Below are 24,268 nucleotides of genomic sequence, written 5' to 3'. Positions count from 1 at the left end.
AAGCAGAGCTGCGCAGCGCCCCTTCAGCGAAGTGGGAGGAGGAACGGAGCCCCTTCTGTTCCTTCTCCCGCTTCGATGAAGGGGCGCTGCGCAGCTCTCCCTCTCTGTGCAGCACCTCTCCAGCGATGCGCCTGTCCTGGAAGCCGGAGGAGGAACAGAAGGGTCTCCTTCTGTTCCTTCTCCAGCTTCACTGAAGGGGCGCTGCGCAGTTCTCCCTCTCTGCGCAGGAGAGGCGCTGCGCAGAGAGGGAGAACTGCGCAGCGCCTCTTCAGCGACACGCCTGTCCTGGCTTCTGCCTTAGCTGCGCACAGCCTCTTCGGGCAGAGGGAGCCTTCATCCCGCTGCCCGGGAGAGGCTGCTCGCGGCTATCCCATAAGCCAGGACAGCAAGAGGGATCGCTTGCTGTCCTGGCTTCTGCCTTAGTCCCGCACAGCCTATTCCGGGCAGAGAAGCCTTCATCCTGCTGCCCTGAAGAGGCTTGGCGCAGTTATCCCAGAAGCCAGAACAGCCACACGGTATTCCAGAAGCCAGATCACTCTTGCTGTTCAGGCTTCTGCGATTCAGAATAATTTTTCTTGTTTTCCTCCTCCCAAAACTAGGTGTGCCTTATGGTCTGGTGCGTCTTATGGAGCGAAAAATACGGTAGGTAAGCAGAATAGCTTATTTATTGCATGTATATCCCACCTTTTTCTCCAAGGAGCACATGATTCATCCCCTCCTCAGTTAATCCCTACAACGACCCTGTGAGGCAGGTTAAGAGGCTGTGACTGGCCCAAGGTCACCCAGTGAGCTTCATGACTGGGTATTTGAACCCTGATCTTCCAGGTCCTAGTCTGACACTCTAACCACTACACCACACTGGCTTTCTAGAATACTTCTGCTATGGGGCAGCTATAAAAATTAAGTAGGTAAATATGTATGGGGCAAACAAAATGCCACTTTGAGAAGGATCTGAAATATTTTTCTTGAAGCTTTAATTTGTTTTATTCTGGATAGTTTTATTTGATGTTTTATTGTGCTGTAAACTGCTTTGAGATCTTTTGTTTAAAATATAAAGTGGTATAGAAATGATGATGATGATGATGATGATGATGACGACGACAATAATAACAATAATAATTTTATCCCCCCCCCCATAGTGCCTATACATTCTGTTGTGGCAACTATAACCTAGGTTTAGGGTGTCATTTGGCAATTAGCTTATATATCTGAATTTTTAACACTGGACGGGTGTTGGGTGTTGAATTAAAACACAGCTTTACAAGCACGTTGGTATGTTGGCTGCAGTGTGTAGGTATGTGCACAAATGCTCCCCGTGCTCCTCCCAGGGCTGAAAAGGGGTTAGTTTGCTAGTAAAACTGAAATACTGTGTCACAAAAATGATGCATGTCTAAATAAGGTGTGTCACCAACATGAAGAGTTTGGAGAGCTCTGGTCCAAAATATAAAATCTTCTGTGAAAAACTGCTCCCATCATGATGTTTGGAAACAGGATTTTAGAAGACAGATACATGAAACAGCTCTTCTGTCAAGCAAGGCCAAATATTTATCTTCAACAGTATATACTTGATAATCAAAAGTGAGATGCTGATATCTTTTTATAACAGTTGAAAAACTATGTATGAAAAAGAGCACTGACCATGGCTCCTCTGTAGTAGGCAGTTGTAATGGTGCGGAATCTTTCCTGACCAGCAGTATCCCTGTAAACCAAAACAGATGTAAAAAATGGGGTGGGGGGGTTGGAGAGGAATTCAATGCTCACACCCCACCCCCATCCAATACCAATGCCCTTAGTGAGGACCTTTCAAATAATAATAATAATAATAATAATAATAATAATAATAATAATAATAATAATAATAATAATAATAATAATAATAATTTATTATTTATATCCCGCCCATCTGCCTGAGTTTCCCCAGCCAGTCTGGGCGGCTCCCAATCAAGTGTTAAAAACAGTACAGCATTAAATATTAAAAACTTCCCTAAACAGGGCTGCCCTCAGATGTCTTTTAAAGATAGGATAGCTGCTTATTTCCTTCACATCTGAAGGGAGGGCGTTCCACAGGGCGGGTGCCACTACCGAGAAGGCCCTCTGTCTGGTTCCCTGTAACCTCGCTTCTCGCAATGAGGGAACCGCCAGAAGGCCCTCGGCGCTGGATCTCAGTGTCCAGGCTGAACAATTAAAAAATAAATGTGACAATTCTACAAGAGCCTTGCAATTACATTCTACGTTGGACAAGTACAATTAAGTAAAATGTTACAGCCTCATTCTCAATACATTTGCATTCAAAGTTCAAGTTATGCAAACTGTATTTACAAGAAGGTTCTAGATTAGCCTTTCCCAACCCCTTCATATGTTACAAACTACAACCTGCATCAGCCCTAGCCAGTACAACCTGCAAAACACCAGGCTGAAGGCTGATCTAGACAGTAGCTTTATAGTTAAATCCCTGACACATTTGGAAGCAAGGCTTATTTTTAATAGAAGTTACTGTCAAGTACAGCCCTTACATGTAGTTTGGTTTTCATCCATGTGCACCATCTCCCTCAACTGTATGCATTTAATTAAATGGTAGTTTTATTAGTGCAATCTTTCCATTCCAAGTGCAGTGATCTCAGCTTCTACATTCTCTTGCTAGGAAGGTGGACGAGTGGAGCTGATTTTATATTGTGTGAGGAGATCCTCTCATGCTGTCTGCTGAGTACATACAGGATGCTTCTTTAACAATCTTGGGAGGGAACTAAGTTTGTCTGTCATCACTGGGAGTACCCAGATGTTACAGCCACCGGTTGTCAGCTTCAAGGCACTATGATTTTACTAGGAGTGTGAAATTTACAAACATGATCTGAAGTCTCTAGCTCCAGAGGAAAGTTGCATTTTTAAAAAACTTACCAAATCTGTAGTTTGATTTTCTTCCCATCTAGTTCTATTGTTCTGATTTTAAAATCAATTCCTGTGGGAAAGATAGATTTGTGTTATTTAGGATTATGCAGGTTTCTGCTGCTTTGCTCTCAAATTAGATATTGTCTATCATCGTGGTAGGCAGAGAGAACTCTGTAAATACTGAAGTTTAGAATTCTCAGCGTTACTTTATATGAAAAAGGACTTCCAGTCTCACACTTGCTGGGCTCCGGAGAAGTGTGAGTGGAACTTCACTTTCACAATGGGACTTTCCTGCCTCTTCTGTGGAGAAGCAGCTGTAACCCTACTTTGGTGGTAGACAGAAGTTCACTCCTACCAATGACTCTTGTTGTTCCTTGCTGGGGATTGTGATGACATTTTCTCTGCCCCAGATTTTCCTGGAGAGCCATAGACTCCCCCACCCCACCCTATGGTTCCTACTCCACCCACCTCTAAAGAGTAACACCTGTCTGTTGCAGATATCATTCTGAAATTTAACAGGTTTCATCCCCTGAGAAGGGGTGACTATACCTGCAAATGACATCCAAATCTGGCAGAAAACTATTTCATATTTTTAAAAAAGGTAAAAGGTGCCTACAACTTGACAGGCTTAATTCACTCTGGACGGGTTCCTCAAAATTTCATCCACTTCTGTGCAACTGGTGATCATATTGCTCTTTTAAAAATATCCATTTCAGTGAATGGGAGGGGGAAAAGAACTTTGTTTTTAACAGGTTTAATTTGGTTCTGAATAATGAGTAGAACTGGAAAGACGCAGAGTGGCTCTGAAACAGATCTGGCTGCTTCCTAAAGCTACATATGTAAGTCTAAGCAGTCTTGCTTTCTAGTCATGCAGAATCCAAAAGGCAGTCATTTTACACATCATGAAGTGACTAACCACCTCCAGAGTTAAACCTATCCCAAATGCATCCATGGAGACTATTCTCTGCCTACCCCCCCCCCCCAATAAAGTGATCAACGCTTCTCAACAAACAGTTCCAAAGAATTCCCAGTGTTACAGATGCTTCAGGTTACAGACTCTGCTAACCCAGAAATAGTACCTCAGGTTAAGAACTTTGCTTCAGGATGAGAACAGAAATCACGCGGCAGAAGCAGGAGGCCCCATTAGCTAAAGTGGTGCTTCAGGTTAAGAACAGTTTCAGGTTAAGAGCGGACCTCCAGAATGAATTAAGTTCTTAACCCGAGGTACCACTGTATTAGTTTTCATTGGTGTTGAAACCAATGAACCCAGGGCATGGGTGGTTGCCTACAGTTTTGTGAGTGAGCTTTGTTTGCATGGGTGGGTTGTTGTGTCAAGTTAGCCATATTGATTCATATGCTGTCAGTGGGTTCTTGCTGTCTTGTTTATAGCAAATTTGAGAATTTTTAACCTAGAGATAAGAACTATCTGCTTAAAACATCTTTCTCCTGCACACAAAGGATTCCATCCCATAGGAAGGACTGGTGCCTGCCTACAAGCTTATGTTTAAGCCTACATCTGGTGTGCATAGATTATATGCAACCCCTAAATTCTCTTACTCTAAATGTTTCCTGCTTGGCAGGGGGATGGACTCGATGGCCCTTGTGGTCTATTCCAACTCTATGATTCTATGAAATGAAATGTGTGCCATAACATAACAGTTGCAATCACTAACTAAATTCCTGTTCAAATTTGAGAAATGTACACAGGGTTCATGGGTTGTTTTTTTACACACACACTCTCTTCATGGAAGCAATGGAAAGTCTTACAACTACTTGCAGCTTTTAATGAGTGGCTAGAATGAGCCACCCGCTGACGTTTCTTTTGTTTCCTCACTTCAGCAACAGGAAGTGGTGAGCTGCTGCACCCATCAACAGCACAGGTCTGGTGACCGACTGCTTCCTGCTGCAGAAATTGCATGAAACATGAAATAAAGTGTTTCTAAAGTGAACTTTACACACTGAAGAACATGATACAGGAGGTTTCAGAGTTTAGCCAGGCAGCAGGCTAGAGATATTTTGCACTTCCCATCCCCACTAGTGTGAGAAAGCTTTGGTCGCTAACTCGTAAATTGTGTGCCATGGCAGTACAGTGGTACCCCGCAAGACGAATGCCTCGCAAGACGGAAAACCCGCAAGACGAAAGGGTTTTCTGTTTTGGAGGCGCTTCGCAAGACGAATTTCCCTATGGGCTTGCATCGCAAGACGAAAGCCCATAGGGAAATGCTGGCGGTCGGGAGCAAAGACTTTCGCCCACAGCCGGCCTTCAGAAGAGGACCTCTTCTGAAGGCCGGCGGGGGGCAAAAGTCTTTGCTCCCCCCCGCCTGCCTTCCCCCCACCTGCCCCGGGCGATCTTAAAATGCTGGCGGGCGGGAGCGAAGCGTTCGCTGCCGACCCCCAGCATTTTAAAATCTCCAAGGGACAGCAGAGAAGTCTCTGTCCCGGGGAGGTTTTAAAATGCTGGGGGTCGTGAGCATTCGCTGCCGACCCCCAGCATTTTAAAACGATGTTCCGAAGTGGGGAGGTGGGGCGGGAACATCTGCCCCAGCCGCCCCACTTCGGAACGATGTTCCGAAGGGGGGAGGTGGGGCGGGAACATCTGCCCCAGCCGCCCCACTTCGGAACGATGTTCCGAAGGGGGGAGGTGGGGCGGGAACAGCTGCCCCAGCCGCCCCACTTCGGAACGATGTTCCGAAGGGGGGAGGTGGGGCGGGAACAGCTGCCCCATCCGCCCCACTTCGGAACGATGTTCCGAAGGGGGGAGGTGGGGCGGGAACAGCTGCCCCATCCGCCCCACTTCGGAACGCTGTTCCGAAGTGGGGAGGTGGGGCGGGAACAGCTGCCCCATCCGCCCCACTTCGGAACGATGTTCCGAAGGGGGGAGGTGGGGCGGGAACAGCTGCCCCAGCCGCCCCACTTCGGAACGATGTTCCGAAGGGGGGAGGGGGGGCGGGAACATCTGCCCCATCCGCCCCACTTCGGAACGATGTTCCGAAGGGGGGAGGGGGGCGGGAACATCTGCCCCAGCCGCCCCACTTCGGAACGATGTTCCGAAGGGGGGAGGTGGGGCGGGAACAACTGCCCCATCCGCCCCACTTCGGAACGCTGTTCCGAAGTGGGGAGGTGGGGCGGGAACAGCTGCCCCATCCGCCCCACTTCGGAACGATGTTCCGAAGGGGGGAGGGGGGCGGGAACAGCTGCCCCATCCGCCCCACTTCGGAACGATGTTCCGAAGGGGGGAGGTGGGGCGGGAACAACTGCCCCATCCGCCCCACTTCGGAACGCTGTTCCGAAGTGGGGAGGTGGGGCGGGAACAGCTGCCCCATCCGCCCCACTTCGGAACGATGTTCCGAAGGGGGGAGGTGGGGCGGGAACAGCTGCCCCAGCCGCCCCACTTCGGAACGATGTTCCGAAGGGGGGAGGTGGGGCGGGAACAGCTGCCCCAGCCGCCCCACTTCGGAACGATGTTCCGAAGGGGGGAGGTGGGGCGGGAACAGCTGCCCCATCCGCCCCACTTCGGAACGATGTTCCGAAGGGGGGAGGTGGGGCGGGAACAGCTGCCCCATCCGCCCCACTTCGGAACGATGTTCCGAAGGGGGGAGGTGGGGCGGGAACAGCTGCCCCAGCCGCCCCACTTCGGAACGATGTTCCGAAGGGGGGAGGGGGGGCGGGAACATCTGCCCCATCCGCCCCACTTCGGAACGATGTTCCGAAGGGGGGAGGGGGGCGGGAACATCTGCCCCAGCCGCCCCACTTCGGAACGATGTTCCGAAGGGGGGAGGTGGGGCGGGAACAACTGCCCCATCCGCCCCACTTCGGAACGCTGTTCCGAAGTGGGGAGGTGGGGCGGGAACAGCTGCCCCATCCGCCCCACTTCGGAACGATGTTCCGAAGGGGGGAGGTGGGGCGGGAACAGCTGCCCCAGCCGCCCCACTTCGGAACGATGTTCCGAAGGGGGGAGGTGGGGCGGGAACAGCTGCCCCAGCCGCCCCACTTCGGAACGATGTTCCGAAGGGGGGAGGGGGGCGGGAACAGCTGCCCCAGCTGCCGGGCTTCGTAGCGCTGCTGCGAAGCCGGGCGGGGGGGTGGGAACACCTTCTGAAGGCGGGCAGGGGGCGAAAGTCTTTGCTCCCCCCTGCCTGCCTTCCCAGGGGCTTTTAAATCGCCCCGGACAGCGGAGAAGTCCTCCGCTGTCCGGGGCGATTTTAAAATGCCGCCCGCCAGCATTTTAAGATCGCCCGGACAGCGGAGAAGTCCTCCGCTGTCCCAGGGTTTTTAAAAATGCTGGGGGTGGGAAGAAAAGCCCTTGTCCCCCCCCCCCCAGCCTTCAGAAGAGGTCCGGGGACAGACTGTCCCCGGACCTGGTCTGAAGGCGGTTTCCCTAGGAACGCATTAATTGATTTTCAATGCATTCCTATGGGAAACCGTGCATCGCAAGACGAAAAACCCGCAAGACGAAGAGAATTGCGGAACGAATTAATTTCGTCTTGCGAGGCACCACTGTACTGCTGATATGCCATTAGGATAAAGAATAACTAAAAGGCTTGCGCAAAACCAGGTACCTTCCTACAAAGACATCTGTTTCCTAAGTCTCTGAATGATACAGTACTCTAGCCTTGCCTACACTAGGACAGATAACACTGCTCTGTCTGCATCAGGTATGATTAAATATTGCAACTACTCATGAGGCAGGGATGCCATATAATTCAACTACCCTGAGAATTAACCCATGTTTCCTCTCTGCAAATCCCTTTCACATCAGGAGTCATGCCCAGAACAGCAGCTGACAGAAACACAGTGAGTGGGTGACTCTCTTATGAACACTAAACTTCTCAGTGTGTATGTGTAAGAGTGAATGTACCTCCAGTTTCTGTTCAGCTGAACAGTCTGCCTCAGGTATCGGAAGTCTGGAAAATGCTACTGAGGAACATTATGCCCAAGCAGAGGTGGATTGACCAAGAATCAAAGTAAAGAGAACGCCACTTTCAGAAGACTTAGGGTACATTTGGACCAAACACAAACAGAGCAGAATCCACAGGCAAGTTTTCCTGTGCAAGCTACAACTGAAAAACATAGAAGTTCCCTCCCACATAAGCCCCACTGTAGAATTTTCCAGAGGCTTCTGTCTTGTATTAATTATGAAAGGGGCTGTGATTTAGATTTTCTGCTTCAGGTATTAAGCTGTATCAAGCCAGGCTAGTCAAGATTTAATGAGATTTTAAGACATTTGCAATACACTGCTCAAATGCCTTTTTCTGCTAAGCAAGATCAAAGATAGATCTATCAAGATATGGGATTATCTTCCCCGCTGCAGAAAGCCATTGTCTCTTCAGATGTTAAATTAGGATCTCAAGAAAAATAAGATACTAATGACTGGTATTTTGAATGGATTATGCTAGTGTATATATCTGCACAGAAATACGACAGCCCTACTGCACTCTTCCATTTTAGGAAGGAGAATCATAAGAGTTTGCAAACATTTTCTGGATTTGTGTACACATAAAACTAATAATAACCAGCCAACAAGGACAATATTCCATGCACCTAAGGAACTAGGCTCTACTCTACAAAAATTATGACACAATAAGTTATTCATCTCTAAGGTGCCACTACAAGGCATGTTTCATATCTTATTTGTAGCCACAGAGGATGGCTTTTGGTGCTAATTCTCATAGGTCCAATACCATCTTCAGCTGTGTGGCGGCCCCTCTGTCAGAAAGAACTCAAGTTTAATACAGTCAAACCTTGGTTGTCGAACGCAATCCGTTCCGGAAGCCCGTTCGACTTCTGAAATGTTTGACAACTGAGGCACGACTTCTAATTGCTTGCAGGAGCTTCCTGCACTCAAGCGGAAGCCGCATCGGACGTTCGGCCCAAAACTCCGGACAATCTGGGCAAGGGGGCGCATAAAGATGTTAAAAAGCATCAGGGAAAGGATTGCGCCCTGTGGCACTCCACACACCAAGGGGTGCCGCGACGACATCTCCTCCCCTAGCGCCACCCTCTGTCCCCAACCTGAGATAAAGGAACGCAGCCATTGTCGGACTGTGCCCTGAATCCCCATGTCAGCAAGGCGGTGGTCCAAAAGATTGTGATCAACTATGTTGAAGGCTGCTGACAAGTCTAAAAGAATCAGCAGTCCCAACCCGCCTCGGTCCAGTTGCCTACAGAGATCATCTGTTAGGGCTACCAGAGCCATCTCAGTCCCATACCAGGATGAAAGCCGGACTGGAATGGATCCAAAGCCAATGTTTCCTCCAGAAACCTACCAAGCTGTTTAGCAACCGCTCTCTCAATTACCTTACCCAGGTACGGAAAATTCAAAACCGGGCGGTAATTGGATAGATCTAAAGGATCTAATGATGTTTTCTTTAAGAGCGGACACACCACTGCTTCCTTCAGCTCCCCTGGGAATGTCCCTGTGCCAAGGGACAAGTTGATGATCTCACCCAGTGGGACCCGCACCTCGTCTGGGCACGCTCTAATCAGCCAAGACGGGCACGGGTCGAGGAGGCAAGTGGTGGGCCTTCCAGCTCGGAGGAATCTATCCACATCGGCAGGGAGTATCTGGTTGAAATGGTCCAATATTGGACCCGAGGACAGTAAAGGGGCCTCCAGTTCTATTACTGTATCCAAATTGGCAGGGAGGTCACGGCAGCAGAACTTTCTCCGCAAAAAAGCTTGCAAATGCCTCACAGCTATGGGTCAAATTCGTATTTAAATTTGGCTGTCCCACTGGGGACGTTAAAGACCTAATTATTCTGAAAAGTTGTGCTGGGTGAGAGCTAGCAGATGCAATGGGAGCTGAGAAGTATCTGATTTTTAACATCACAATACATCACTAGCTAAACATCACAATATTTTGATATGTCACGATATGTGAAATAAGGCTGAAGCTATGTAGAAGTGAATGTGGTAATGACCTGGTAACTTATTACTTACAGGTTTAACTTTAAAACTGATAGTTTTACTTACCTTTAGCATATTGTTACAACTGTTATGTTATTGAACTGTACCAATAATGTTTAACTTAGCATATATATTTTCTAAAATAAAAACTGTAGAAGGAATCATATCCACATCATAGGTAAGGTAAGAGAATGTTCCCTAAAAAATGAATTACATTACGTACTAAACAAGAAAAAAGTCAATTCAGTATCACACTTTTAGATATTCAAATATAACTCAACACCGAGTCTTGATTGAATGTGTGAGAGACTGAGAAAGCTGCTTTGGTCCCAAAAGCAAACACCTGGGGAGTGGGGAAGAGAGAGACACAGAGACAATCACACACACACACACCACCCACTGTCCCCCCAACACAGATGGGGGGGGGAAGAGTAGCGTCTCAAGCACAGAGCAGTGTCTTTCTTTTTATTATGAAAAGCAACCATTGGTGAGAGCCCACGGTGAATGCTGGACTGGCTCTGTGCTTAGTTAATCATAAAACCAGTGAGCTGGGAGCTGCTCTGTTGCAAAACCAAACACCAGGGGAGAGACACCCCCCCCACCCACTGCCCCCCACCCCAAACACAGATGGGAGGAAAGAGTAGCATTTCACACAGAACACGTCTTTCTTTTACAATGAAGGAGAGAGATCAGTCCACAGTGATTGCTGGACTGGCTTTGTTAATAATCAAACTGGTAAGCTAGGAGCTGCTCCCTCGCAAAAGCCAACCTGGGGATGGAGGAGAGAGAGACTGGGAGACAATCACAATCACATAAACCAACGCAACACCCACTGCCCTCCCACAAGCAGCGCACACACAGAGATGGGGGGAAGACCAGTGCAGGGTGCTTCCTTTTAGTTTGTTTATGTTTATGGGAGAACAGGAGGAGGACCAGAAGGAGGAAAGTGGCTCCAGAAGTCCAGACTAGTAATGGAGCAGCATTCTTAAGCAACCTACCAGATGATTGGCTGCAGAGATTCTGGATTTTTTTGCCAGCCTGCTCTTGAGACTTGCGGCTGCTGCCATAGGCAGGGGAAACTGGAGGTGGAGTTAACGCTGCATGTGGTTTCTCAATCATTTCAGCCACAGCTAGTTCTTGTGATTCGCTGCCTGCAGGAGGCAGAGAGGAGCTTGCGCCAAGTTAGCAAGGGCTGCACTGGCCTAAGAATAGGCATCCCCCAGCTTCTTCAATACCCGGCTTGTTTCACAATAAATTGCCAGGTCTTTTTTAAAAAAAGGTTATCATGATTTTCTTTAAATAGTGGTTTTAAACAATATATTGATATATTGCACTGGCCTACTGAGGGTGTGTGTGTGTTTGTGCATTCATTTTCCATTTTACACATTACATCCATACAAGTCTTGCCTTAGTCTTACATAGGCTTCCTGATTTATCTTCCATTGATATCCTATTTTCAAATTCTTACGTTTTCTTAGGTACAACTCCTTACCTTTTTTCTCCCCCCCCCACTTTATTATTTCCTTTTTCTTTCCCTTTGTCTTGTCTACTGATTCTCATAGGCTTCTCCTACTTGCCAGTTAACCTTGATACCACTCTTTAAGTATTCTTCAAAAAGCTCTCACTTGCTTCTTGTTTTCTTTTCATCATAATTTCTTATTTTGGCCGTCAAGCTTGCTAACTCAACAAACTCTATTAACTTTTGCAACCACTGATCCTTTGTCGGAACAATAATTTCTTTCCATTTTTTTTTTGCATTAAGTTATCCTTGCAGCCACAGCTGCATATAAAAATAAGTTCTTTGTTTTCTTAGGTATACCTTTCCCCTATTATTGCCAGCAAGAAGGCTTCTGGTTTTTTAGGGAAGGTAAATTTAAAAATCTTTTTGAGTTCCTCATATATAATTTCCCAGAATTTTTTTGCATACTTACATTGCCACCGCATATGATATAGAGAACCTTCTTTTTCTAAATGGTTTCAACATACATTGGATCCTCTCTTGTACATTTTGGCAAGTTTATTTGGTGTCAAGATACCATCTACATACCATTTGGAAGATGTTCTGTTGAATTGCATAGGCAGCCGAAAATTTTATCGTGCCATTCCATAATTTTAACCATGCCAAAAGTTCAATGTTTTATCTGAAATCTCACGCCCAGTTGTATCATTGCCTCTTTCACTGATTCATCTTTAGTTTCCCATTCAAGTAGAGTTCTGTATACTTTCATTATTATTATTTTGTTATTTCCCAATATTATTTTCTCAAATTCTGATCCACCTTCTACAAATCCTTTTTCTTTGTCTCTTTTAAAAATCTACTTTATTTGGAAATACTGGAACCAATCTGTGACAAGTCCTATCACTTCTTTTTAAAGTCTTACAGATTTATCTTTAAATTCAAGAAGGTCTTTTTATGTTCCCCCGTTTTCCTCCATGTTCAATTCTTTTTTACCACAACCATGTCCATTGGAGATATCAAACGTGGGATCTTCCTTTGTAACAATTCTCTGTGTTTTGCCCAAACATTATACACACTCCTCCTGGTCACCTGGTTTAAAAAACCCTTATGTATTTTGATCTTATCATAATACAAATAGCTATGCCATCCAAACCTTAGGTCAAATCCTTCCATGTCCAGAGTTCCTACATCCTTTAATTCCGCTCACTCCTTTAGCCACACTAAGCATGCACCCTCATAGTAAAATCTCCAATAGAGAAGCGAGAAACCCCCTCTATTCCTATCATCTATTAGTATTTTATACTTAATCCTTGGCTTTTTTGCCTTGCCATATAAAATTTGTTACGTCCTTTTCCCATTGTTTAAAACAATTAGTGTTAGCGATCACCGGAAATGATTGAAATAAAAAAATCATTTTTGGTAATATGTTCATCTTAATTGCTGATATTCTTCCCATCATAGATAAATTCATGCAGTTCCATTTTTCCATATCCTTCTTCATTTCTGTCCATTTTTTTCATAGTTATCTTGAATAAGACTTAAATTGTTAGATGTAAGCCAAACTCCTAGATATTTTACTTTATTCTCTTCTTTGATTCCTAATGTTTCCCCCCCAGATTCTCCTTTGCCTTGTTCTCCGTGTTTTTAATGATCATCGAGTCCAACCCCCTGCAATGCAGGAATCTCAGCCATCCAACCTCTGCTTAAAAACCTCCAAGGAAGGGGTGGGCAGGGAATTTTTTTGAAAAGGAAAAGAAAGAAAAACCCTGAGGGGATCATGTTGACTTTACAGTCCAGGGATTAAAATTTGGCATGTAGAGACATACCTGCAAGTTGTTACATGTGTATATGAGTCTTTTGTGAAAGTGCTGAAAGGTATAAATGCACTGAATCTGGACTCCAAGGATCAAGTCTAGTGCCTGGAATTTCCCTTTTTATTTCCTCTATTACACTTCCATAATTAAAAATATGTTTACACTAGCCTCTAAACTCCTAAAGTATGAGATTGCTCAGCCTCCCTTCTTTAAAGTTGAAAGAAATATTAAGTCTTGCTTATGCACATCCTTACTTGTGCAAAAAACTAGAGATTTGAGGAACATAATGCTTACGGGAGGCACATTCATAATATTTGTGAGGGTGGAGTACAATTGCAACATACTAGTGTCATGCTGTACAAAGTCACAAAGGCAACTTATCCTGAACTTTAACCTTTGGCTTTCTTCTCCCAAAACATATCCATTGGCATTTTCATGGATATGCAAACAATTTCACCCAAAGCACAGGATAGAAGCACCAAAAGATAACTAGCATGTGATCCAATGACTGTGGCCTTTTTTAGTGAGGGGAGCAAATCCAGCATACACATCATGGCCTGCTGGCCCTATTATATTGCCAAATAATAGGCAAGGATACTGGGTTAAATACAGGTTTATTTTCTTTGATAGATACACAAAAAAACTTACTGTATGGCACTAATAGGCAAGAACCCTTCCAAAAGACAAAAACTGGATAGTTTGAAGGAGAATCGTGTAAATTCCTTTACTATTCAAGGAGAGCATTACTTTAACATTTGTTTCCAGCCTATTAACAGCTTTCAATACAAAGACCAGCATAAATTTTAAGAGTAGTTTCAACAGTAACTTGGGGCTCATATACAGCAACAGGAGACCCCCCATAAAAGTTACCTGGTATTAGGAGCATGCCCACAATCCTGCACCTGGTCCTGGAGAGTGGAAGGGAGGACAGCATACACATGATGACCCTGAGGTCACAAGCTCCATGCAGAACCTCTGCCACCACCACCAACTGCTCCAAATGTGTCAATGTCCATAGCCTCAATTAGCTTGTTTACTAGTTCCAGAAGATCCATACAACTGAACTTGTACCATCATGAGTAGACATTATAAAGGTCTGAATTCAAAAAGGATTAAAGGTGAAGTATGATAGGCTCCATAATTAAGCTTGCTGTGGATAAGGAGAAAGAGTTTGTGCACATTTTCTATTCTTGTGCACTTTAGGACTCACTAACCAGGTCAAAGCAAGTATAGCAATGCTGGCAGGTGCTTCAAGATTCTGCAGGTAGGTTTTGCCTGTGATAAGACCCTCCAGAATAAAGTACTAAAATAACTAATTTGAGAGTTTCATATAGTCCTTTACAGATCTCATTTTGTCGAAAATGTCCCAATGATGAAATTACAACAAAACCTCAAGAGTACGTCTCACATGTTCTGGCAGGGCATTAACATGAATAAAATGCTAAATCATTTACTGCAATGGAGGAAGCATTTCCTCACAGCTCAAGATGGCCAAAGCTTCATTGGATCTTTAGGTTCAGGGTCAGAAGAAGCCCTCCCACTGACCCTGAAAAGGTCATTCGACATTCAAGGTGACTCAAATTGGCAAGGCCTTGTTCTGTAATGTTTTGAGATATTAGGAAGATGACTGGATATATCCAATTCATACTTCCATTTCAAGGCATACCAAAATATGCAGGGGAGCAATCCAATATCATTTATTGTATGCATTTCGTACCAAAGGTGTATGTACCAGCGGCAGAAGCAATCACTAGCTATGCTAATATACACAAAGTGTGGCCATAAGTGGAATTGCTATGATAGCAAGGCCAAATTAAACCAATTCAAGTGTTATTGTTAGTATCAGTGTCCCTTTAAGAAATAAATTGCTAACCTGACTACTTACAGAAATAGTCTCTTCAAGCTATCAATCATGTAATTGTTACAAGCCACTATCCTAAGTCAAACAGCAAACTTCCAACAGTTAGATCATTGTTCAGGGAAATTCAGGCATGCAAATAACTTCTCATTAAGATGTATAAGGATTTCACTGTGAGAAGTCCATTGCATAAGCAGTATGGAATGCAACCATATGAAGTTCATAGGGCTAACAGGGAATTGAACAGAATTCCATTCCAGCAGAGAATGAATTTTCACTTTCAAGAAGTGCTCATTTTCAGACGGACGTGTGCTGGCTGTCACTGGTCTTGGAGGCTCTCCTCCTTTAAACCCAGCAGAGGTAGCTCCTCACCCCCTTTAGTAAACCTATGAACAGTGACTAAACAGATAAGATTAAAATATTATCAGGAGGAAGACCACCTCTCCAGTCCACAGATTAAACAGAGAGCCTGGCTCATCTGTCCTCTTCCAAGCAGCCCTAAAATCCCATTCATATCAACAACAGAGCAGCACACTGCAGACAATCTCATTCTTCCATTTTTAACAGCTGAGCTCCAAAAACAACTCTGAAATCCACCTTGCTTGCAGCAAAATCCATTCAAGGGGATTTGAAACAATTACATTTCATAATTTAAATCTGCAAGAAAAAAAGGCAAATTTAAATCAAGTTTCCTATTGATATACTTCACATTTTATTTTAAATTGTGCAAATCCAACCACTAGGCAACACTAATTTACAACTAAATAGGGCATTAGTTATAGAAGGGGTAAAGGAGATATTTTGTATAATTTTTAAAAACAAGTTTATTTTTTACTAATTTTAGAACATAACATTGCTTAATAGATTTTAAAACATATCTATATAAATAAGTTCATTAAATTATTATTACAGTATATAGGATCTTACAACCAGAAGGTATCACTAGGTGTGGAAAAACATCCTGCACACTAGACAATTCCACATTTCCCTCTTTCCAATATTGCTCCTGTCTGCTTTTTCCTCCGCCTTGGCCCAGCCGTGCCATCACAAAAAGAAAGGAGCAAACAAAAATGAAATTCCCATGACTGATAGGTCAAAGCAAGGGCTGATAAGTTACTGCGCAGACCAGAGCAACATATGAGGTAGAAATGAAATACCTATGTTGAGTAAGTAGGCTGTAAATATTTATGTACGGTCAATAATCAAATTGGTTCTTAATTTACATAGGAAACCATCTTTAAATTCACTGCACCTAGTAGAGGGCACTGATTCAGTTTAGAGTTTGGTTTGGTTCACACAAAATTTAGTATTGCATGAGAAAGCCATGGGTTTGTGCACTGAGAGGAGCATTCTTTATTTGGAAACTGTGGTTAGTGTTAAACTATGTTTCATTCAAAGAAACCAAGATTATTAACCATGATGTGAAGTTAGAACCAGAGACTTTTTATCTCTCATCTAGACCATGCAGGAAGAGGAGAGCAGAGGGGGGGTGTCATAGTTCTGCAATGCTCATTAACTGTAGGATCAATGTGCTTATACAGGCAACAACCGATTTGCATACACCCCCACGCCAGTGTTAGAAACTCAGATATATCAGCTAGGTGCCAAAAGGCTCCTTAAACCAAGGTTGCAGTTGCCAAAATGGAATGTCTAGTTGCCATTTTAGGGCAGTACGGCTCTAAAGTCTTATTTTTCAAATGAAGGACTGACTGACTGTGATTGATTTATCTGTTAAACCCCTGGCTAATTCAGACGACAGCCTTGAGCTAGGTTAAGAACTTTGAGAACTTTGAAAAGAAAAGTCACTTTATCCAGGGACAGTCCACACATATATTGACTTATTTTGACCTCCTTTTCTTAATGGTGACATGGACCATTGATATCATAAGAATATTCTTCACAACTGTGAGCAGGGCAGTGGGGTGGGGCAAATGAAAAGCTACAACAATTAACTATAATGTTTACTGCTCCTGCTCAGGCTGCACAGAAAAAACATTTTGGTTCCTGAAGTTCAGTCCAATTGTACAGATAAAATATAACTGACAGAATTCTACAGGATCTGATATTAGTGTGCAAAAAAAGGTCAAGATCCAATGATCCCCAGGCATGCACCTCCAGATGGTGGAGATGTCAGGCGCCCTTCCTGGCACCCAGGCACCTTTCACTTGGTTGCAAGTAGCTGATAGGTGCAAAATGTGCTTGGCTAATTTTGAAGATTACCCCCATGTGTTGGCAGAGTGAACATAAGCCCATTCTGTCTCTGCCCCACCCCCTTTTCCAGCCACCTCTGGGTCACCATAGTGCGCAAGTCAATTGGACGTGCATAAATCAGTCGTTCCCTGCATTCAAATTACAGTGGTACCTCGGATTAAGAACTTAATTCGTTCTGGAGGTCTGTTCTTAACCTTTAGCTAATGGGGCCTCCTGCCGCTGCTGTGCAATTTCTGTTCTCATCCTGAAGCAAAGTTCTTAACCCGAGGTACTATTTCTGGGTTAGCGGAGTCTGTAGCCTGAAGTGTCTGTAATCTGAAGCGTCTGTAACCCGAGGTACCACTGTAATAGCATTAACAAAGTTATTTCTAAAGAGAATCCTAGCACACACATATGTAACCAGGGGAAGGGGGTCTATTTGTCTAACTGGTCCATAAGTCTCAAGTTTACCTGCAGCCAAGACCAACTGTTCTCTCTTCCCTGACCCCTCACTATTCTGAGCTGAGATTCAAGCAAGCCTAAAAGTTCTTCCATGCCCTGGCCATTATCTAAATTTGGATAATGACGTGGGTGGCGCTGTGGGTTAAACCACAGAGCCTAGGACTTGCTGATCAGAAGGTTGGCGGTTCGAATCCCCGCAACGGGGTAAGCTCCCGTTGCTCGGTCCCTGCTCCTGCCCACCTAGCCGTTCGAAAGCACGTCTAAGTGCAAGGAGATAAATAGGTATCGCTCTGGCGGGAAGGTAAACGGCATTTCCGTGAGCTGCTCTGGCTTGCCAGAAGCGGCTTAGTCATGCTGGCCACATGACCCGGAAGCTGTACGCCGGCTCCCTCGGCCAATAAAGCGAGATGAGCGCCGCAACCCCAGAGTCGGCTACAACTGGACTTAATGGTCAGGGGTCCCTTTACCTTTACGCCACAGTGGATAAAGTCACTTGAATATTACCAGGTAGATACAGAAGAAAACCTAAAACCTAAATAGCAAATCAAGGTATTCCCTGCCTTAGGAAGGCTACTGAAATCGTCTAGTCACCTGTTGGTTAAAGACTTACAAAATGATTGTCTTACTAATTAAGTGGCAGATTTTCTCCAATACCAATTTCTCTGTTTTTAAATTTTAGTTCTGAAAGCAAACAAATTACTGCTACCTTCATGTTTTGCCTCTCAAAATATGTCATCCTCAGAATTGTCCCAGTGGCATGTTGTTCCTTGCATGGCACTCACAAATATACTTTTCTTTTTAAAGTTCTCCTAATGTAATTCCACAGCACAGCAAATCCACACCAACAAGAGCTGTAATAAGGCAATATTTATGCACCACCCCACCTTTAATGTTAATCTATTCAGACAAAAGGAGAAAGGGAAGCAGAGAAGAAAATCTTTCTCCCTTTTCTTTAGCAGATTTGAGAAGAACGCAGCCAGCTCACTTGTTTTCCTTCCCCAACTAGAATGTTCTAAAGTGCACCTAAAAACCAAATCACACCACAAGTTAGAATGCAAACAAATGTCAACTCAGTTAACATTAACGTGCCCCAAACAAATAGCAAATCGTGGCTTAAAAAGATGCCCTTTAGGTCGGAAATTATCAAACTGCAAACCTGCTAGCATCTCTCAGGCAGCCAGATATTAAAGTTCAGTTCAATATAGACAAATGTATATTGCAGTTATACTGTACAATGGTAAATCAATGGAGGCAAACCTTACATTCAGAGGCTACCTTTAGCTAGAGGCAAAGCATTCCTTGTCCGCACAGAAGCCACACACAGAGTAATGCAAAGCAAAATCATTCCCAGGTACAGTTCCTAACTTATGTCCCTTTTTAAGGGTTGAAAGAAATCGGTGAGAAGCAAATAACTGGGAGGTTGGATAGTCCTATGTAAGAGTCTTCATATACATTTTGTTGCAAACACAGCATATGCTAAGGAGTCTTGATGTTAGGAAAGTTCTTTAACTACAGAATTCCATAGATAATGGTGAACTGGAGAATGCTATCTGCTAGTCCCCAAGAAACAGAAGTCTGCCTGCAATCAGAGGTTGATCTAAAGTTAGGGTAGGGTGCTTTGCTTTGAAAACTCAGCAAGGAGCTTCAGAAACACACACTCAATCCACATCCAGCCATCAAATAACAATGTGTGCAAAATACTTATTTTGAAGAACACAAAGGATCAAGGTATGGTAGCTGTTTTTCATTCGGCTCACAGTAAGTTCCTCAGAGCATATGCTATTCAGTCAGAAGTTGCACTGATTCCTAAAGTCATTAAGGGTTAATTGATATTTAAACAAGACATTTGTCTCCATGTCAGTCAAATGAGACAGCGGCATATAAGAAAGCTCCATCTGCCAATTGTGAATTGGGATGATGCCTTCAGACATCTGTCATGTGGAAAGACAAAAGGTGCAGATGCTTCTCCCATTCAACCCAAGCCATTTCACCAAAAGACCTGTCAACACATATAAAAGGGAAGAGTTGCAATGTTCACATTTCAATAGCACAGAAGCATTGCATCTATAAGCATAACATGGAAGCCGTTTTAAACTAGCATTTTAACATGGCTGTGGAATGGTAAGCTATTTAAGGTGAATACAATACTCCATTGCAAACCAAGTGGCCTAGCCTGCCCCTCCTCCCACTTCCATCACCCCAGGCCTGGCATGGAATGCTTGGAAGCTTGGTGTGAAATGGATAAAAACTTGACACTCAGAACATTTTCTCTCAGAAATAATTAATTTTAAAGACAAAGTATTAAAATAATATTACTGAGCAAACATTCAAATGATACTAATGAGGATTTCTATAGGATTTGATTCAATTACTAAGCAAGCAACATCCTAAGGGCTATGTTGGAAATGTATTCCTAAATGTTGCACAACATCTTCAGGAACTTGATTCAAGAGCGCAGTCTGGGAGTCTGCCAAATATCTTGTCTCTGTGACATGGTCATAAAGCCACCAAGCATCTCAAATGCCTCCATCTTCTGCACACAGAGAAAAACGGATGCATATTTGAATACACAACCACAGCAACAATCATGAAAAATAGTTGAGAAGCTTGTTTTAATTCATGAGTTTTCTAATTTATGAAGTCCTTCAAACTCAAACTGAAAGTTCAGAATCAGCAGTTGACAGATTTTTTTCATACAATTCTGAGAGGAAAAAGCTTGACTTATTAGATACGATGATACAATACACCACCAAAGAGTTGTTATAAGTTTAAATTAAGTATGACACTATCATACTAAACTGGAATTTCTAAAGCAAAGTCTCTCTATTACTACAGCTCTCCTTCATTTTATATTGTCTTCCAAAATACGAGGGGTTTTTGTTGTTGTTTATTAGAAGCTGATGCTCCAATGCAAAGGTTTATCTTAATCAAACAAACTAGAGACAGACAGAATGAAACCCAGAGGCAAAAAAATCTGTAAAAAAAATATTAATCTGTTCCAGTCATTTGACATACAAACAACCTTTGTGGACACACTGCCAGATACTGATATCATCTTGGATAAGAATGTAAATATTCCAAAGTTTGTTTCATAGTCAGCAAGTTTCTGCATTGAATTTGAACTCCTCCCAGTGGATAAGAAAGCTAACCCACAAATTTGCTATGTTACTATTGCCAGCAGAAGAAATCCAACAATCTCTGGAGAGAACAACTCTCTCACTGGGTATTATAAAACCCAACACATTTAATCTGACAAACATCACATAGCAATAGATTAATTCAAGCCTAACACAGATAAGAACTATGATACCACAGTCAAACATGTGTGTCTCTGTACCCTGATTAGCAGATGGAAAGTATGTTTCTGAACAGTGGTGGCTGCGGAGGATCACAAGCTATTGGACCCATGTTCTGCTTATGCACTTCTCAAAGACCATTTTGAAAATAGAACAATGGGCTATTTGGGCACGTGTTCTGATTCAGAAGGTATCCTCTTATGTTCTATATATCATGCAGCAACAGTATTATTTGCTTCTTCACCCTAAGGTCCCAGGGCAGGTTACAACATTCAGATACCACATTGAAAACAGTTTGAAAGCACTTACAAAAATAAAAATATACTTCTATAAGAAGTATAATGAAGGTGCAATACATACCTTTGTGGGGAGGAAATTTTAAAGCTTAAAGGATGCCACAGAGGATGCCCTCTCCTGGGCTGCCACCACCCTGAGCCTCTAGGTGCAGAGGAACTACCAAGAGGACGCCCTTGAATTTTGAAGCTCAAAGCGAGCGTCTCATGCTCTTACAACCCTGCCTATTTCCTTTACACTTTATTAATCTGTAGCAATAATCTCCTTTTGTATCTCTGCAAATGGCTATGTTTATCGGAAACATAACTGAGTCAAGCACTCTGTAGTCAGGATTTTACAGCTTCCTTGAGTGGAAATTATTGCCATTACGCAGTTCTCCTCTAAAGAGGAAGTGAAACTTGACAGATCATGTACAGAGGCAGCTTGCTTAAGTCACTATATAATTGCATAAAATCTCTTGAAAGTTGATCAATGGTTTCCACCAAATAAGTATAATATGCAGGAGTCAATTCATACATTCAGTTGTAATTCATCAAGTACTGAGCAGTCAGGTGACTTACTCAAATGTGTACACTGTCTTTTAGGCTCCCAACAAAATTTTCTAAACAGCATACCAGTAGAGTTGGGACATAGTCTGGCACTCAGATAAATTAAGAAAAAGAACAACAAAATCTTAAGTGAAGTCCTTCTTAGCTGCCCAGGCATCTGGAACATTTCTAAAGGCAGCCTCATGCCACATTGACAGTGCTGCCTTTAGTGCATAGAAAATTTACAAATCTAGACATGAAGGCAAATTTATCCAGGGAACCACTGACCTTCAATTAATAAATGTCTCAACTATTTTTGAAGACATTTAAAATATTTAGGTGGCATAGTAATGCTCTAAGATTATAGCCCTCGGAGGAATTTTCATATACAACACTAAAAATGCCTTGTAGTTTCTTTCCTGTCTATGCATGTGAGAATTCTATCTTATCTGAGAAAACCAGCTAAATAAACTATTTAAAATCAAATGCACATTTCAGCAATTGGAGTTGTTACTATCAAATTGATAGACATGAAAATACAAGCACATGTGACATGAACAGAAAGACAGAACAGTACATAATAAAGGTTTCACCATGCAGAAACTCAATTTCCTTAACCATGGTAATTAAAACTCAAGAACAATCTCAAAGTGTTGGAGCTTCAAATGCCAATGTATCTTCCTATCCTGACAAAACAAACCAGCAGGGCCAGAAAACCACAGAGCCTCAGAACACAAGAAGACTCCAGCTTATGCTTGGTTTCTTGCAGCTAGTTAGTGCTTAATAAGACACCCAGCTTGAGCAGTTTTTCTTGTGGTTTCTTCCATTTCCTGACCATTTTAGTACACTCAGCATTCAAAAACTTTAGTTTGCAAACAGTTACTATGACAGTTCCCTGAGAAACAAAAGAACACCCTTCCTCGAATCAACTGTTTCCCCACAGGGAGCTCAGCTAAGGAAGGCTTGTTTAGAGTGCCATTATTCACTCAATGAGTGAATGTCATGTCTCTTCTGTGGTAGCAGAATCTTTTGGGAATTTCAACCCTAGGAATGGGCCCATTGAAAGTAAAAACCTTTCATTTGTAGAACACAGCAGTTAGAGCAGGCCTGTGGCCCATCTATTCCAACATCCTGTTCTCACACTGGTCATCCAGATGCCCAATATGAGAAGCCCGCAAGCAGAAACAGAGCACTAAAGCACTCTTTTCCTTAGGATTCAGAGATATACTTCCTTCAACAGTAGCTAGTAGTCATTGGTAGCATTATCCTCCATGAATCTGTATACTGTAATCCTATTTTAAAGCCATCCAAGTTGATCGCCATTGTGACATATTGTGGGAGCAAACTCCAAAAGTGCCATAGCTTAGAGGTAGAGCACATACTCTGTATACAAAAGATCTGAAATTCAATTCCTGGCATCTCCAGGTAGAGCTGAAACGGGCTCCCATCTGAAAATCTGGAAAGCTGCTGCATGAGCTCAATGGTCTGCTTGGTATAAGGCAGCTTCCTATAAACGACCATGGCTGGGCTGTCTCAGAGTAGCCAATGTTGAGCCACCAGATATTACTGGAACTACAGCCATGCTGGCTGGGGCTGTTGAGAATTGCAGTCCAGGACCAGCAACATCTAGAGAGCACAACCTTGGGCATTCCTGGTCCCAATAATGTGGTCTTGATGTCTTCCCTGCTTGTGATTTAATTGTCTACTGTTTGGCATAACTGTTTGTAATGTTGCTTTTAAAAAGTATTTCAAAAAACACCTGTAAAATGCCCTTGCACTGAATGAGACACCTGAAGGCCGCCCTGTTGACTTCTTAGCAGCTACTCAAACAGTGAAATGAAAATAGTGCAAGTTACAACCAAGTCCTACAGGTTGTTCAGAGATTCATTAAGACTGTTCCTACTCCCTTATCACTTATGGTAATCTATTACCTCTGGTCATGAAAATGCTCTGGCATTACAGCAGTTTTCTTTGTTTAAATGCTCTGATGTATCTGCTTTAAAGCGGGGTACAAACCAGCATTTTTAATATTGTATAACCAACAAAGGAAATACAGTGGTACCTTGGGTTAAGAACTTAATTCATTCCGGAGGTCCATTCTTAACCTGAAACTGTTCTTAACCTGAAGCACCACTTTAACGAATGAGGCCTCCCGCTGCCGCCAGAGCACGATTTCTGTTCTCATCCTGAAGCAAAGTTCTTAACCCGAGGTACTATTTCTGGGTTAGCAGAGTCTGTAACCTGAAGCGTCTGTAACCCGAGGTACCACTGTAATAATACCTTAATGAAAAAGTGTTACTCTATTCTAACTTTTCAAACAATAGATTACAAGCACCACTAGGTCCTGTGCCTCAAACAGATGGGCACAGTTACAGTCTAATTTTGCGGCCATGGGGATGCCCTGGAGAACTTGAAAGAGATTCAAATTTGTGACAAGGCCTTTGAGAATGTGTTTCACTCCCAGGGCAATAACTGCTCTGCCATCATGGAGAATATACATCTCAGAAGGAGGACGTCACTCCAAGTAAGAAAAAAATTATTCACTTGGATAGACCCATTCTGGAAAGTGACCAGTG

The 24,268-nt window shown here is 43.4% G+C and overlaps 1 protein-coding gene and 1 long non-coding RNA gene across 3 annotated transcripts in view; one reads left to right on the top strand and one right to left on the bottom strand.

Moving 5' to 3' along the window:
- Window positions 1-24,268, top strand: part of LOC308573601 — a 169,985-nt gene that overhangs the window by 109,038 nt on the left and 36,679 nt on the right. The window lies entirely within an intron of this gene.
- Window positions 1-24,268, bottom strand: part of RAB8B (RAB8B, member RAS oncogene family) — a 38,281-nt gene that overhangs the window by 9,887 nt on the left and 4,126 nt on the right. For both annotated transcript variants that reach the window (XM_081170710.1, XM_081170709.1), the window contains exons 2-3: window positions 2,896-2,956; window positions 1,639-1,699 (exon numbers count right to left, since the gene is read on the bottom strand). In XM_081170710.1, the coding sequence (XP_081026836.1) occupies window positions 1,639-1,699; window positions 2,896-2,956 (122 nt within the window). The remainder of the gene's footprint in view (window positions 1-1,638; window positions 1,700-2,895; window positions 2,957-24,268) is intronic.

Source organism: Podarcis bocagei (genome assembly GCF_964188305.1).
Source record: "Podarcis bocagei genome assembly, chromosome: 14".
In the NCBI taxonomy this organism is placed as follows: domain Eukaryota; kingdom Metazoa; phylum Chordata; class Lepidosauria; order Squamata; family Lacertidae; genus Podarcis; species Podarcis bocagei.
The sequence above is the reverse complement of the archived record's forward strand: the minus strand, read 5'-3'. Positions and strand labels throughout refer to the sequence as shown.